The sequence below is a fragment of the Hylobates moloch genome, unplaced genomic scaffold, assembly GCF_009828535.3.
Source record: "Hylobates moloch isolate HMO894 unplaced genomic scaffold, HMol_V3 SCAFFOLD_15, whole genome shotgun sequence".
NCBI classification, from domain to species: domain Eukaryota; kingdom Metazoa; phylum Chordata; class Mammalia; order Primates; family Hylobatidae; genus Hylobates; species Hylobates moloch.
In genome coordinates this window covers 55,443,465-55,458,303 of record NW_026652290.1, presented here as the reverse complement: position 1 = coordinate 55,458,303, position 14,839 = coordinate 55,443,465, and the positions used below count along the sequence as shown (strand labels likewise).

Genomic DNA, 14,839 nt, shown 5'->3' with positions numbered 1-14,839 from the left:
TTGCCTAAAAACACAGCTGTACATATTTTGAAAGGTGGGTTCAGGGCTTTGTAGATTAGTGGAGTTAAATCACTATGTCCTGGTTCTAGTGTGTCCTGGTTTTCACTTACTGGCAGATTCATTCGAAAGGGTTTTGTTACATAACGTCTATGTGTGAAGAGCTGACATTCTAGTCAGGCTGCTGGGCCAGATGTTTGGGCTCTTCTGGCAACCAAATGTGTGCACTAACACAGAAACCCTATCAGGCAGGATGGGAGCTCGCCTCTGCCCTGGTGCACTCCCCAGAGCATCATTTCGTCTCCCCTGGCCTAGGGGGTTAAATTGTTTGGTTTCCACCATTGCCACATCATGGATTCCTGCTGTCTTTCTTCCTAAACTCCCTGAGGTTGGGCCAAGCAGACATGCAGGCAGCCTCTTTTATAGAGGATTTAGCAACTCAACTGGTAATGTTAGAACATGGTGTTAGAGAGTAGAGTTTGGCATGTGGCCTGCATTTCCACAGTCTTCTCTTCCTCTGCTGATCTTTGAGGAAACAAGAGAAGTAGGCACAGCAGTGAGGCAGAAAACATTTGGAATCAGCAAAAACATCAAACAACAGATGTCTGTATGTCTGGCATTCAAAATGGACACAGAAATAGGTTTCTATAGGCTTAATTGAGCAAATAAGAGAAGATAAGATTCTTCTACAAATGCTTGACATGTAGTAAATTGCTTATTGAGCCAACCGAGGAATCTGTCAGATGCCTGACAGACATCTAGAGAAAACTACTAAGCCCATCTTTCTAAACGTAGCAATTGTGCATTTGCATCAATGTGTATATATAAATCCTTCATAGTCATAGCACTTATGCTCCTGAAAAAACCATAGGCGTATCACCTTAACTTTTGGATATGAGTCCCAGTTTTTCTGCTTTACTAATGACATGACTCTGGGCAAGTCATTCAAAATGTCACCATCTCCATTTCCTTATTGCGAAGGTCTCTTATACTTCTAAAAAGCATTCTTTTCTAACTTGTACTCCTTGTGGCACATGTAGTGTCTCTGCATTCTTTTACTTAAATTTCAGTTTCTTGCTTCACATCCAGGCCTGTTCCACTTTTCTGCAAAATGAGCAAACCTACCTAAAATTAAAATAAAATAAGCTTAAAAAAAAAATCACAACTTCGACTCCTAAATGACTTATCTGTCAGAAGGCAGTGAGTAGCCCTTTTCGCAGGTGGTTCAGAAGCTAATGGCTGAGTTCTAAGGGCATGGCATTTGGTGCCTAACAGACCTCGATTCCAGTTCTGATTCTGCCAAGTTACCAGCTGTGTGATCTTGGACAAATTACTTAACTTCACTAAGATCAGTTTTCTCATCTGTACCTCCCCAGGCTATGGTGAGGTTTAAATGACATCAGACATGTACAATATTTCACAGAGGGCCTGGCTCACATTGAGGGAGGAATTAGCATTAGTTATTATTGTCTTGGCAAATATGACCTCTAAATTAGTTTCCTGGGACTGAAGGTGGCATATACTCATGACATTTATTAAACTTTGAGAGTCCCATATACTAATTCTCTAATTTCATTATTGCTCCAACAAAAAGTCTACATTTAGATGGCAACGTAAGATCCATATTCACAAACATTGCATTTTTTCCTCTGACCTTTAGTCTATTTCTCTTGTGATATGCCACATAGCATTATCCCGAGCCCCAATTTTTAGATACAAAAGGATGATCAAAGTGAAATAAAGTGGAACACTGACCATTAGATACCAACAAACTTAAGCAAATATTCCCAAACATTTAGCCAACTAATTATTGGGTTTTTTCCACGGTAGGACTATTATAAAGGATAGTTGTTTTTACCTAATAATGATTTTATTCATGTGCCTTAATCAAACATACATTATGCCAATGAGAAATTAATATGCAGGCCAGCAAGATATATGATCTCTTCTATGCAGAGACAAATGAGTACTACACTGAGGGGCTGATACCAATTCAAGTAGGTAGTGCTTGGCAACTGACCACTGCTAAGAAAGACCTTGATTCATTCCTAAGTACAATTATTCCTACCCAGCCTATGTACTGCTACTGTGTGCCCAGTAGAGATAGGAGTGCCATAGTGGTATCAAACGACTCCTGACCTAAAGGAATGTTTCTCCAGCTGGGGGAGAAAAGACAAGAAAACAACACCAGGCCATATATAATGACAGTCCTACATTGTTCAGGACTAGCTGTGAATGCCCTAAGGCAGTGACTTTCTAAAATGTAGGCACCGTGGGCTCTTAAGAATTCCTTTCAGGGGAGTACAATGTGCAAAACAGACACAGAGGAGGTGAGTTGATTAAAGAAGAAGTGGAGGACCCCTCCCCTGTGGCTCCCTCTGGCTACTGAGATCACAGATTTTCAAACTGCCTGGATTTGAAAACTGGCTAAGATTTGAATGGACAGAGAGGAGGGAGGAAGGTGTTTTGCATTAGGAGGACCAGTAAGCCCAAAGGGTGAAAGGGTGGGAATTCAAATAAGAAGTGATAGGCCCTCCTCGGGACACCTAGTGAGGATGCACTGGTAAGTAGTGAAAGGAACCCACCCGGTTGCTTTTGGTGTTCAACCTAAATTAATTTTTGAATATTTTAAGCCTGGTGAAATAGTGAACAAATGCTATAAATCAGGGCAGATGGGAAGCTTACGGTTATTGGTCAAGTAACGAGTCTTGTCATTATTCTTTATTTCAGAGTCATTTCAAGTTGTCGTGAGAGGAAACGGCTTCCGACATGCCCGCAACGTGGACAGGGTCCTCTGCAGCTTCAAGATCAATGACTCGGTCACACTCAGTAAGTCCTTGCAGAGTCCATGAGTTTCTTCAACAACTGCCTTCAGGGAAGGGAATTCCCACCCTTGTCTTCCAGCAAGGCCACACACATGAAACCAGCAGAAAAGAGTCTTATTTGCTGGAAAGACCCCCAGCAAGGGCATAGTGAGCCCTTACAGTGGTTCCAGTCAGAAAAGGCACCACTCGGGTGGGCACAGCCCCATGGGTGTCCAGCTTGGTAAGCAGAGCAAGGCTGGACTTGAGTCCCCATCCTCCACAACACACAGAGCCATAAGCCCCAGCCCTGCAGCAGCCCTCCGGAAGCAGCGGGGCACTGGTTTCCTTGTCCCCTGCCATCTACCAAGTGGCTCACTCTCAGGTGGGAGTGCTGGTGATGGTTAATTAGGGCTGGGGAAACGTGAGCCTCCTTAACAAAGTATTGGGACTCTTAGGGGTAAGCGTGAAAAAGGAATGGTCTAAATGCACTAATCTTGAATAAACCAAAAACCAAACCATTAGGCTTGCACATGTAGATTCTGCAGCTTTTTTCAATCTGGATGGATTTTGCGTGGAGTAGCCAAGAAACTCTCATCATGGTGAATATCTTACGTGAAATACAGGAATATGGAAGTAAAACTAAGTGCATTTCATGAGAAAAAATGAATTATCATAACATTGGCTTCTTCACAAGACATTTGTAGCAGTCAAGTTCCTAATTTAAAGATGTACGTGATTCATGTGGTTGACCAGGAGAGATGGGGAAGATGATTATATGAGGGACCGATGCCAGAGGAACTGGTTATGATTTGCATCTGGCATCCGTCACACAGATAATTATTTATTCCACATCTGCAGTGATAACTGTCATAATATACTGCATTTTCTGTAATGCTACGTACCTTCTAAATGCTTCACATCTTTTTGCTACAACAGCCCTGAGAGGTAAAGAGAGCAAGGAGGACAGGAGGACACACATTTGTTGACTAATCACTCACACTAGTTTTCTCCTCCTGATAGCCTTTTTTTTTTTTTTTTTTTTTTTTTGGAGACTGAGTTTTGCTTTCGTTGCCCAGGCTGGAATGCAATGGCACGATCTCGGCTCACTGCAACCTCCACCTCCCAAGTTGAAGCAATTCTCCTGCCACAGCCTCCTGAGTGGCTAGGATTACAGGTGTGCATCACTACACCCAGCTAATTTTTTGTATTTTTAGTAGAGACGGGTTTCATCATGTTGGCCAGGCTGGTCTCGAACTCCTGACCTCAGGTGACCCACCCGCCTCAGCCTCCCAAAGTGCTGGAATTACAGGTGTGAGCCACCACGCCCGGCTCCTGATAGCCTTTTGAAGGAGGTTATCTTGTTTTTAAAGAAGAAGAATTGAAGGGCTATGGATATTTCCTTCTTGACATCATAAAACCCACTTTAATAGTTAAACAGACACATGCTGTGGCTTCCTCACAAACATCTGGAATTACTGGCCTTGGAGTAATTCCAAACATTAGAAACATTCAGTTAGTTTTCTTAATATTTAGAAATGCTCTCACAGATCCAAAAAGTACGTGCTATTTGAAAACATTCTGAAATATCCCTGAGTAGTCACAGTGTGAAAGTTGGACATGTGCCCCCAGCAGAGTTCTTTCTTTTTTCTCTCTTTCAATTGTGATGTCACTTAAGTCCCCCTTTTCTCTCTCTTTAACCAAAATCCCAAATCTAACATCAGAAACTCCTGAAGGTTTAACTCAAAGACATCAATACCTTCCAAAGAAGACTTCCCAGACAAGCGGGCTTTCAGGCCCAGGCTCTCTGAAGATACATGGAAGTGGGCTGGGGAGAGAGAGAATCTACCCTATGTCCTGTTGCTCAAAGGTTACACAAGATGCTATATTAAATAAGATGAGGCCAGCCACAGTGGCTCACGCCTGTAATCCCAGCACTTTGGGAGGCTGAGGTGGGTGTATGGCCTGAGCTCAGGAGTTCGAGACCAGCCTGGGCAACATGGTGAAACCTTGTCTCTACCAAAAATACAAAAAATTAACTGGGTGTGGTGATGCACACCTGTGGTCCCCAGCTACTCTGGAGTGTGAGGCTGGAGGATTACTTGAGGCCAGGAGGCAGAGGTTGCAGTGAACTGAGATCATGCCACTGCGCTCCAGCCTGGGTGACAGAGTGAGACCCCATCTAAATAATAATAGGAAGAAGATGAAATGCAAACTCATTATGGATTTGTAAAGTGAGTACTCAAAGCCCTATTTTCCAACTTCTCTGTGAAATTTTATTTCTTTCTTAGGAAACCAGTCCATCCTCTCTCTCTCCTTTCTTCCTTTCCTAATATATAGTTGCAAACATATGCACAGGCTTGTCACCTCATTCATGTTCAAGAAGAAATAGAGGTTGTTGGGGTAGGGATTTGGCTTAAATCACAAACCCGTGCCTTTAGCACAATACTAACTGTTTGGAGAAGATGAAGGCGGTGATTTGATCATATTCTATGCTGCAAGCAATACCCCAAAACTCAAGCATACATCTATTAAAAATATCCTAAGGGGAAAAATAGCGTTTGAGAAAAACACTTGGCCTTTAGTTAGTAATTCGCCTGTTCATTTCCATGCAGAAAATAATATGAACAAGAACCTGTGGAGGAAGAAAAGATGAACAAATTTTAAAATGCAGCACGTTTAGATCTGCATTTTTCTGTCAACTTTATAAATGTCATAGTTTCTACTGATTCCTCCCTGTAAAATAAAATACACTTAGATTCCTTTACCTTTCCCATTTTCCTTCCCCACCTCTATACCCTAAGTTTTAAAATGTTATCTGTTTTTATTTTTATGTCACATACTTCTTTTTTCAAGATTTTTTTTCCTAAGTGCTGCATTGAATTTTGTGACAAAAAGAGAACATAAGTGCCATTATTAATGAGAAAGACTTAATTGAAGGCCCAATAATGAAGCTAAGGCTGTGTGGCTCTAGCCACTTCAAACATGAGGCAGACCTCAGGATCTTCAGCAAATAATGCAATAGCAAGCTTTATGAAGCAAAATCTGTCAAAAGAACAAATTAAAAATGATATGGATAGTGGGAGATATTAATATGATTTTTCAAGTCTTAAAACTTAATTTAAAAATTAGTGATATAGAGCATATATCTTTATGCTCTAAAGATATAGGGCATATTATACTTTTTTAAATGACTGTGAACAACTTTGCAAATTGATCATGCTAAGACATGGATAAAATGCCAATATATTAATGCCAAAAGTAAAAATCATTTAGACACATTCTTAGATGATAAGCATAACCAGAAGATAGGTTAATACATGCTTCTCTCCCAATTTCCTTGCATTTGCTTAAAAAATCAACCACTTAGAAATCAAAGACAGTTTCTAGATTTGTGGTCAACAAAATAGATCCAAAAAATCTGGATAAAATATGATTTTTAAAATTATATTGTGTGGCCTCACTCAAAGGAAAGAAGTGGGAATCTCTAAGTATAGGAAACAAAATGAGAATAACAAACCTAAGTAAGAAACAAAGTCACAGGGGCTCCAGGCCAGGCTGCAAGCTGTGATCCCGATGCTGATGCAGATACAGGACACCAGATCTCAGGTCTGCGCCAAGGCATCACACAAAAGCAGAGCCCCCTGCAGAAATCAGGCTCCAGCAGGCTACACCAACATTTAATTGGGCAAGGAAGCAGGCAGGGGATGAAAATCCACAGGTGTAATGATGTTACACCATCCATGTGATACAGAAGCACCAAGTCAAGAAACTAGCCCCAAAATGTGTCTGTGACCTTCCTGATCTCTGTGGCCCTACAGAGGCCATGCACCTTCACCCTGTGGGAGTCATCCACATAGCTCAACCCCACAGCATGCCTGCAGCAAACAACACCCTAAAGGTGGGCTGATGGCACCAAATGACAAACCATGTCAAGATGAATGAAACAAACAGAACAAGCAAGAAGGGAGGATCAGAGAGCAAATTTGAAAGAGAATGGAAAACAAACATGTTTAAAATGTGTAAAGAGATCAAACAGATCATAGGGGAAAGAATCCTCATCAAAAGCAGATTTGCAGAAGAACTGAGTATAAATTCTAGATTTGAAAAAGCTTATTCACTGAAATAAAACTTCATGGATGGATTAAACAGTGTGACTAGACACAGATGAACAGGAAATATATGAACGAGAAGGGAATTTGAGGAAATTTCATCCCCCCACCAACGAAATCACCACATCCAGATTTTTTTCACCCAAGTTTTACCAAGTTTTAAGGGACAAATGACCCATATCAGATATGTACTGTTCCAGAGGAAAGATATAAAGAAAATGTTTTGGGTTTTTTGTTTGTTTGTTTTATGTTTTTTGTTTTTTTTGAGACAGGGTCTGGCTCTGTCGCCCAGGCTGGAGTGCAGTGGCACAATCTCTGCTCACTGTAACCTCTGCCTCCCAGGCTCAAGCGATCCTCCCACCTTAGCTTCCTGAGTAGCTAGGACCACAGATGTGAGCCACCACACCTGGCTAATTTTTGTATTTTTTGTAGAGACAAGGTTTCACCATGTTGCCCAGGCTGGTCTCGAACTCCCGGGCTCAAGCTATCTACCCTCCTCAGCCTCCCAAAATGCTGGAATTACAGGTGTAGGCCACCACACCCAGCCAAGAAAAAGCATATAAATTCATTCTATGATAATAACATAACCTTGGTTTAAAAAAAAAAACTAGACAAAGGCACTAAAAGTAGAGAATATTTGAGATCAAGCTCACTAATGACAAACATCTAAATCAACTATTGGCAAACAAAATCCAGCAATGTATTTAAAAAGGACCAAGATAGCTAAGACAATTTTGAAGACAGAGGGGGAATTTGTTCCTCATATAGCAAAAGTTACTGATGCCAAGAAGATATTAAAATTCATTATCTATTCCTAATTTTAAAAAATATATATTTCTAGTAAACTAGGAATAGGATAAGACATCTTTAACATAAAAATGTATCTATGTATTTGAATTCAAAACTCAACGTCATTCTAATAATAAATCACTATGTAGAGGAATTCACTTTAAAGTTCGGAAGAAAAAAAGCAGGGATCCATTTCACCACTATTATCTAATATTGATCTGAAAGTTCTAGCAGACTGTCCAATAGAACTTTCTGTAATGATGGAAATGTTCTAAGATGGTAGCCACAAGCCACATGTGGCTGCTGGGCATTTGAAATGTGGCTAGTGCAGTTGAGGAACTGAATTAGTAATTTCATTTAATTTTTATTAACTTAAATGTAAATAACCACATATGCCTAGTGACTACCATATTAGACAATGCCATGAACATTATAATAACACCAGAAATCTGATAATAGATATAAATACAGGAAAAGCAGCCAGACGTCATTGCTCTAAAATAATGCTTGTGTCTTCCTGGAAAACTAGAGAGTGAACAGAACTACTAGGCTACCGAGAGGGTAAAGTTGGATAACTTCAAAATAAATACCTTGCTTATAACAATCAGTAGCTTTGCCAGTGTTCGGCAACGACCATTAGAAAATATCACAAGAAAGATATAGCAACAACAAATAAAATTTTTGTTTATCTTTCATTTTAAGTTCAGCAGTACAAGTGCAGGTTTCTTACATAAGTAAACTTGTGTCATGGGGATTTGTTGTACAGGTTGTTTCATCACCCAGGTATTAAGCCTAGTACCCATTAGTTATTTTTCCTGATCTTCTCTCTCCTCTCACCCTCCACCCTCTAGTAGGCCCCAGTGTGTGTTATTCCCTTCTGTGTCCATGTGTTCTCATCATTTAGCTCCCACTTACAAGTGAGAGCATGCAGTATTTGGTTTTCTCTTCCTGCGTTAGTTTGCTAAGGATAATGGCCTCTAGCTCCAACCATGTTCCTGCAAAGGACATGATCTCGTTCTTTTCTATGACTGCATAGTATTCCATGGTGTATATGTACCACATTTTCTTTATCCAGTCTATCATTGACGGGCAGACAAATAAAATGTAACAAGAACTAATTTAATCAAATTTGTAAAGACATACGTGATGAAAGTCACAAAACTTTCTGAGGGATATAAAGCAAGTGTGAAGAGTTAGAAAGCCATAGACTCATGGCATAGTTACAAGCTCTGGAGCCAGACCACCAGGGAAAAAGAGTCCTGGCTCTGTCATATCTAACTGTGCGACTGTGACATCTTATTTAACATCTCCATGCCTCAGTTTATCTCTCTGTAAAATGAGTATGGCAATAATAGCCATACTATGTCTTGGATTGTTATGAGGTTTAAATGTGGCAGGCAGGGCTTAGAATGGGGCCTGATGCACAGTTAAGAGTCAGTCAGTGTTGACTGCTGGTATTACCGTATTATCATCACTGTTATTAAATGGAGCAGTAACTGAGTAAAGATATCAATTGTCTTCATATTAATATCTACTTTTATTACAATCCAAATGAAAATTCCAAGGGGACTTTTTAAGTTAACGAAATAATTCTGAAGTTTATATGGAAGAATAAACACACAAGAATAGCCAAGAAAAATGTGGAAACTTGCCCTAGCCAATTTTAAGATGTATAAAAAAGCTGCAGTAATTGGAACAATGTATGATCACACCACAACAGGCGAACTGAGCTTTGGAACAAAGCCCATAAACAGAACCAAACACTTAGGTGAATTTAGTATAAAATAAGGCAGCCTTTCGAATCTATAGGGAAAGAGTGGGTTATTCAAAAAATGATGTTGAGACAACTGGCTAACCACTTGGAAAAAACAATTAAGTTCATTTTTAATCTCACATCTTTCACCCAAACAAATTCCAGATGAAGGAAAACTTTTAATGGGACATGAAGCTGTAAAAATTCTAGAAGGAAACAAAAAAATTTATATAATCTTCCAGTTGGGAAGGATGTTTTAAACATGAAGGAGCATACCATGAAAGAAAAATTTGAATGTTTGAGTGCATATTTTCAAATTCTCTTGTTAAACCCTACTACAATAAAAGAAACGGGAAACAACTGGAAAAATAGGATATATAACAAACATAGGGTCAATAAACTTAGTATAAAGGCAATTCCTAAAATCAGTTAAAAAAAGGTGAATATATTGGTGAGTAAAAGATATGCAAAGGAAATTTTTAAGAAAATCATGATTAATAAGCATATAGGAAATGTTTCATATAACCAAGAAAATGCGAATTGAAATAATCAATTGCCATTTTTACCTTGTCAGACTGACGAAGATTAACAAAACTACAATGCACAGTCTTGGCAAACCTGTAGGAAAACAGGGGTTTCCATTCACCATCAGTGAGAGACCATTAAATCGTCAGGAAGGCAATTTTTTAAATGAGTCAACTGCTTTTATACATTTTGACCCAGAATTTCAATTTCAGCTTCATCAAAAGAAGGTGACTAGGAATGTTTACAAAGACTTGGCCACAAGGATATTCATCACACTATTGCTTATAATAGCAAAAGAAAAAATGGAAAGAACACAGGGAATAAGGGAGAGAGGGAAAAGAAAAACATCTAAATGGTAACAACCTAAATGTCTGACAATAGGTAATCTATTAGATAAGTTATACTTCACCCCTAAATAATTAAACAATGTTGTAGAAGAATAATTACTGATGTAGGGAGTGGGGAATGTTAATAATATAGCATTCTGTATTCAAAATAAGTTACAAAACAGGCCGGGCATGGTGGCTCACGCCTGTAATCCCAGCACTTTGGGAGGCTGAGGCGGGCGGATCATGAGGTCAGGAGATCGAGACCATCCTGGCTAACACAGTGAAACCCCCGTCTCCACTAAAAATAGAAAAAAATTAGCCAGGCATGGTGGTGTGCCCCTGTAGTCCCAGCTACTTGGGAGGCTGAGGCAGGAGAATGGCGTGAACCCGGGAGGCGGAGCTTGCAGTGAGCCAAGATAGCGCCACTGCACTCCAGCCTGGGCAACAGAGCAAGACTCCATCTCAAAAAAAAAAAGTTACAAAACAATACACTGATACTATTTTTATTTTTTAAACACACACATTTATATGCAGACAGAGACTGGAAAGATATTCATCAAAATGTTAACAGCCGTCACCTCTGAATGAGACCACTATTAATTTTTACTTTCTTCTTTGTATCTATCTGTGTTTTCTAAGTTCTCTGGGATCGTATGTCCCTGATGTAGTCAGAAAAGAACCCACAAAATTGATTTAAAACTTAATTTTTAAATTCTTGCTAATTATTGAAGTCTAGAATATATCTGAAGTTTAACATTTGGTTAGTTCCTCAGTCACCAGGCTGAACTCTGCTGGCCAAGAAAATATCTTGGAAATCTTCACATAAACTGTATTTACTCTGGCTGCACTTTTTCCTCCTTTAGTATTCAGTGTACTATGCCAAGAAAAGATCCACTTTCAACTGGAGATCCACTTTCAGAGGGATTCAAATGCTAAAAAGGAGACACTGGAGTATGAGCTGGGAAGTGATCCATTTTATGCACTGTAAATTAAAAATGGACGTTTTACTAATGCAATAATGAAAAACATGCTAGACTATCCTGGTGTTGCATGGAGACACATGAGGTATGACTATAAACAAAAGAAACTGATTTTTAACAAACTCACTAAAATTGAGTTTATAGGCCATGTGAGAAGTCAGATTCATGATATTATAGGCACACTTTATTTTTTGATGCAAAATTTTATTTCTCAACTTGATTTTCAATCCTATTCACCAGGCATGGCTCTGGTTTACTTTTGCACACTCTCAAAGGATAAAGCTTTGCCCCATTTGAACATATTTCCCCAAACTGAACATCGGTCAGGAAGACAATTCTAGGAGTTCCAAAGAGGGGGCTCAACTTCCTAGGGGGAAGAGAAACAACACTCATTCGAACATAGACGTTCCAGAGGGTGTTGTTTTCAAAAACATGCCCAATTTGCCGGAAACTATACTTCATCTTAGAAAACACCTGGGCTCCAGGGCTGCTGTGGGTACCCTATGGAGATCATTAAAGTGCAGATGGGGAGGAAGGATCGAGGGCAGGAGAACATAAACTTCCCAAACAAAAGCCTTCTGTTTCCTTTGTCATGGGTTAGAGTCTTGCCATATGTTGGTCAAAGGTACTTAATGCAATCTCAATACATCCCTAGGGATTTGATGTCATGTGAAGGTGATGAAATGCCATTTTGCGTAACTCAGAATGAAGAGCCGTAAAGGAGCATATTAGTCTCATGTTCTTCATGGGGATGCCCATCAGAATCACCAGGGAGCTTCCTCCAACTGATAGCAGCTACTGATTGTTGAGTACCTACTCTGCACCTGGTGCTGGGCCAAGCACCTCCTGTATTATCTCATTTCATCATCACTTTAGCCCAGTGAGGGGGCAGTTATTTGAATCCCCATTTTGCTGATGAACTCAGAGAGATGAAGTGCCCAAGTTCATGCAGTTGGCAGGGGTGGAAAGGACTTGAACCTGGGCAGTCAGACTCCAAAGGCTTTAGACTGCTTCCCTACACTGCCTCCAAGACACAGATCCCCAAAGACCCCTCGTCCACTGACTTCAAATGCCCAGGTGACAGATGTGTGCCTGATTCAGAGATGCTGATTTCAATAGATCCCCCTCATTTTGCAGAAGGATAATCACAGCTCAGAGAGATTTAACTCCTTGCCCAAGGTCACAGGACACATTAGTAGAGAAGTCAAGACTTGAACCTAAGATCAAGAGAAAAAGCCCCAGACCAGGGTAGGAAGAATCCCGGGCATTAGAGTGTCAGTGTCTGCAGCTGGCTGTGTGACCACAGATAAGGCACCTCTCCTCAATCCCTGAATGGCCCTTTTCCTCGAACTTCAGGAGCATTTTGTGTATCTGGTGGTGTTTCCCCTTTGGCCCTCTTTCAGACAGAGCTCTGGTTTTTGCCCACAGATTTTTGAAGTGACACCTGCAGAGACTGTGTTAGTGGATGTTCCCATCTTTCAGGCCTAGAAAAATACAGATACATTGAAATTTACTGCCATAATCTAGAATGGTTGGGGGACAAAAGGGAAGTTGCCACCAGAGGTAACTAGGTGGCAAGGTTTTCAGCTGGGAGTAAAAGAGTTTATTCTGGGGGCGAGTTGACACAGTCCAAAGTTAGCTATACCAGTCCCTGGTGGATAGTCATCCTTGACATTTCCCCTGCCCTACCAAGTTTGAAATTGACTCCCTGTGAAAATCTTGAGCTCCACGAGGACTCCAGGCATGCACTGCATTTGTTTTATGCATGGCTGGGAGAGATTTGCTTGTGAACTTCTCTGAAACCCACCTTCCCCCTAGTCCTGCTGTCCTGTGGGGGGAAGTCGGCATCCCCCTCTATTTCTGCACCCCATGGCTCAGCTTTCATGTAAAGTGACCAGCAGGTGGATGCTGCCCTTCCCCATGCAATACTGCTCCTCTGCCATTTCAGTAGGATGATGGAAGAGAAAGTGATTAACTCAGAGACAGGCCATACTCCTGGAACCCCAGGCAGGCTAATAGTCTGTGCCCCTTCAAACTGACATTCTTTAAATATTTGTTCAACATCCATTGAGAGAAGTTGGGTACTGCTGAGGGAAAGGAAGAAAGTGCTCCTGGTTCTGTCCCCCAAGCAATTCAGTTCCGGCAGCCAGCATGCATCCCACAGCACTTTAGTGGCCCAAGTGTGTGCCCCAGGTCTCCTTCCCACCTCTCCTCTGAGTTTCTCTGTAAATTTGTGTCCTTTAAGAGCAGTCAGCATTTGCCATAACCTGTGGTCATGAGTGTGTGGAAGGCTTTAGACATTTTGGTAGACTTGCCACTCAGTTCCAATTCCAAAGGTAAAATTATTCCAAATTTGTATACTGCCACAAGGCTTCGTGTGTCAGGAGACACATACCTTGTGCATGAATCCTGAATTATCCTCTACCGAGTGAAAACAAAGCGTTGCAAATATTTGTATTCTTAGCAAGTCCTAGCTGTTTTAAGTGCTGCAGTTATTCTGAGCTCAGGATTACAAAATCTTAAAAAGCTGATGCTTTGCTTAGAAGATAATTTGTAAGTTCTATAAATGTCAACAGTCAAGAATTGTTTGGGTGTGGATTTATTGAGAGGAGAAAATACTTTGCAAGAACGCTGAACCCCATTAGCTTCATTTCATTTCCTTGTACTGCCTAAAACTACCCTATTAACTTCAGTTAGAGATAAATGCCAAATGCCACAGAATTATATGTAATCTCAATTATGTTAAAAGTAATATGCATGGAAAAATTCTGAAATAGTATTTCCCAAGACATTAATTTTACCACTGGAAGTGGAGATTATCAAGGATTTTAATTTCTTTTTTATATACTTCCGTGTATTTCCCAGGCTTTTATACTAATATGTATTACTTTGTAATTAATACAAATAACAACACATATGGGTAGATAATAATTTACATCCTGAGAAGGCAGACCGGCTGTGCTGACGAACAGTTCTCAATGCTGGTGTGCCCAGAGCTGTGAGGTCACAACCTTGTGCAGAACTTGGGGTGTATAGCCCAACAGACGATCCAGATATCTGCAGGGCTGCTAGATCCCGGGCCTGCACTCCTCTGGGAATGGACTCATGGTCCTTCACCTTTTACTTCCTCTCCTTCTGGGGCCGTGATGTAATCTTGATCCTCATGAACACAGTAACAATAATAACCCACTTCATTTCCTTCCAAGACTGCCCGCAGCTCTGGGTCCTCTATTGGTATTTGTATGTAAGGTGTTCTGACTCTACAGCCCTCCCATCCATGTCATGTCAGAGCCTTGGCAGCAATATAAGGCCCATTGCTGGAGTGCCCCATTTACGTTATAAAGCTCCACCAGGCAGAGTGGCTCAGATGCAATTCCATCTACCCCTAAGAAAACCTGGACCCATTCAAGCCTGCATGGAGGGCTTTATCAAGAGACATTCTCTTACTCCAATCAGGACTGGTCTTTCCACACCTCTCTAGCTGTTACCTCGTTCCACTTCTACCATCACCTTATAACACCTCTAAACTTTTCTGGGCATTACACCAGTACCC

At 40.7% G+C, this 14,839-nt stretch overlaps 1 protein-coding gene across 5 annotated transcripts in view; it reads left to right on the top strand.

Moving 5' to 3' along the window:
- The window catches only part of ANTXR1 (ANTXR cell adhesion molecule 1), a 245,074-nt gene that overhangs the window by 94,953 nt on the left and 135,282 nt on the right, over positions 1 to 14,839 (top strand). For all 5 annotated transcript variants that reach the window (XM_032176723.2, XM_058428667.1, XM_058428666.1 and 2 more), the window contains exon 10: positions 2,728 to 2,826. In XM_032176723.2, coding sequence (XP_032032614.1) covers positions 2,728 to 2,826 — 99 coding nt within the window. The remainder of the gene's footprint in view (positions 1 to 2,727; positions 2,827 to 14,839) is intronic.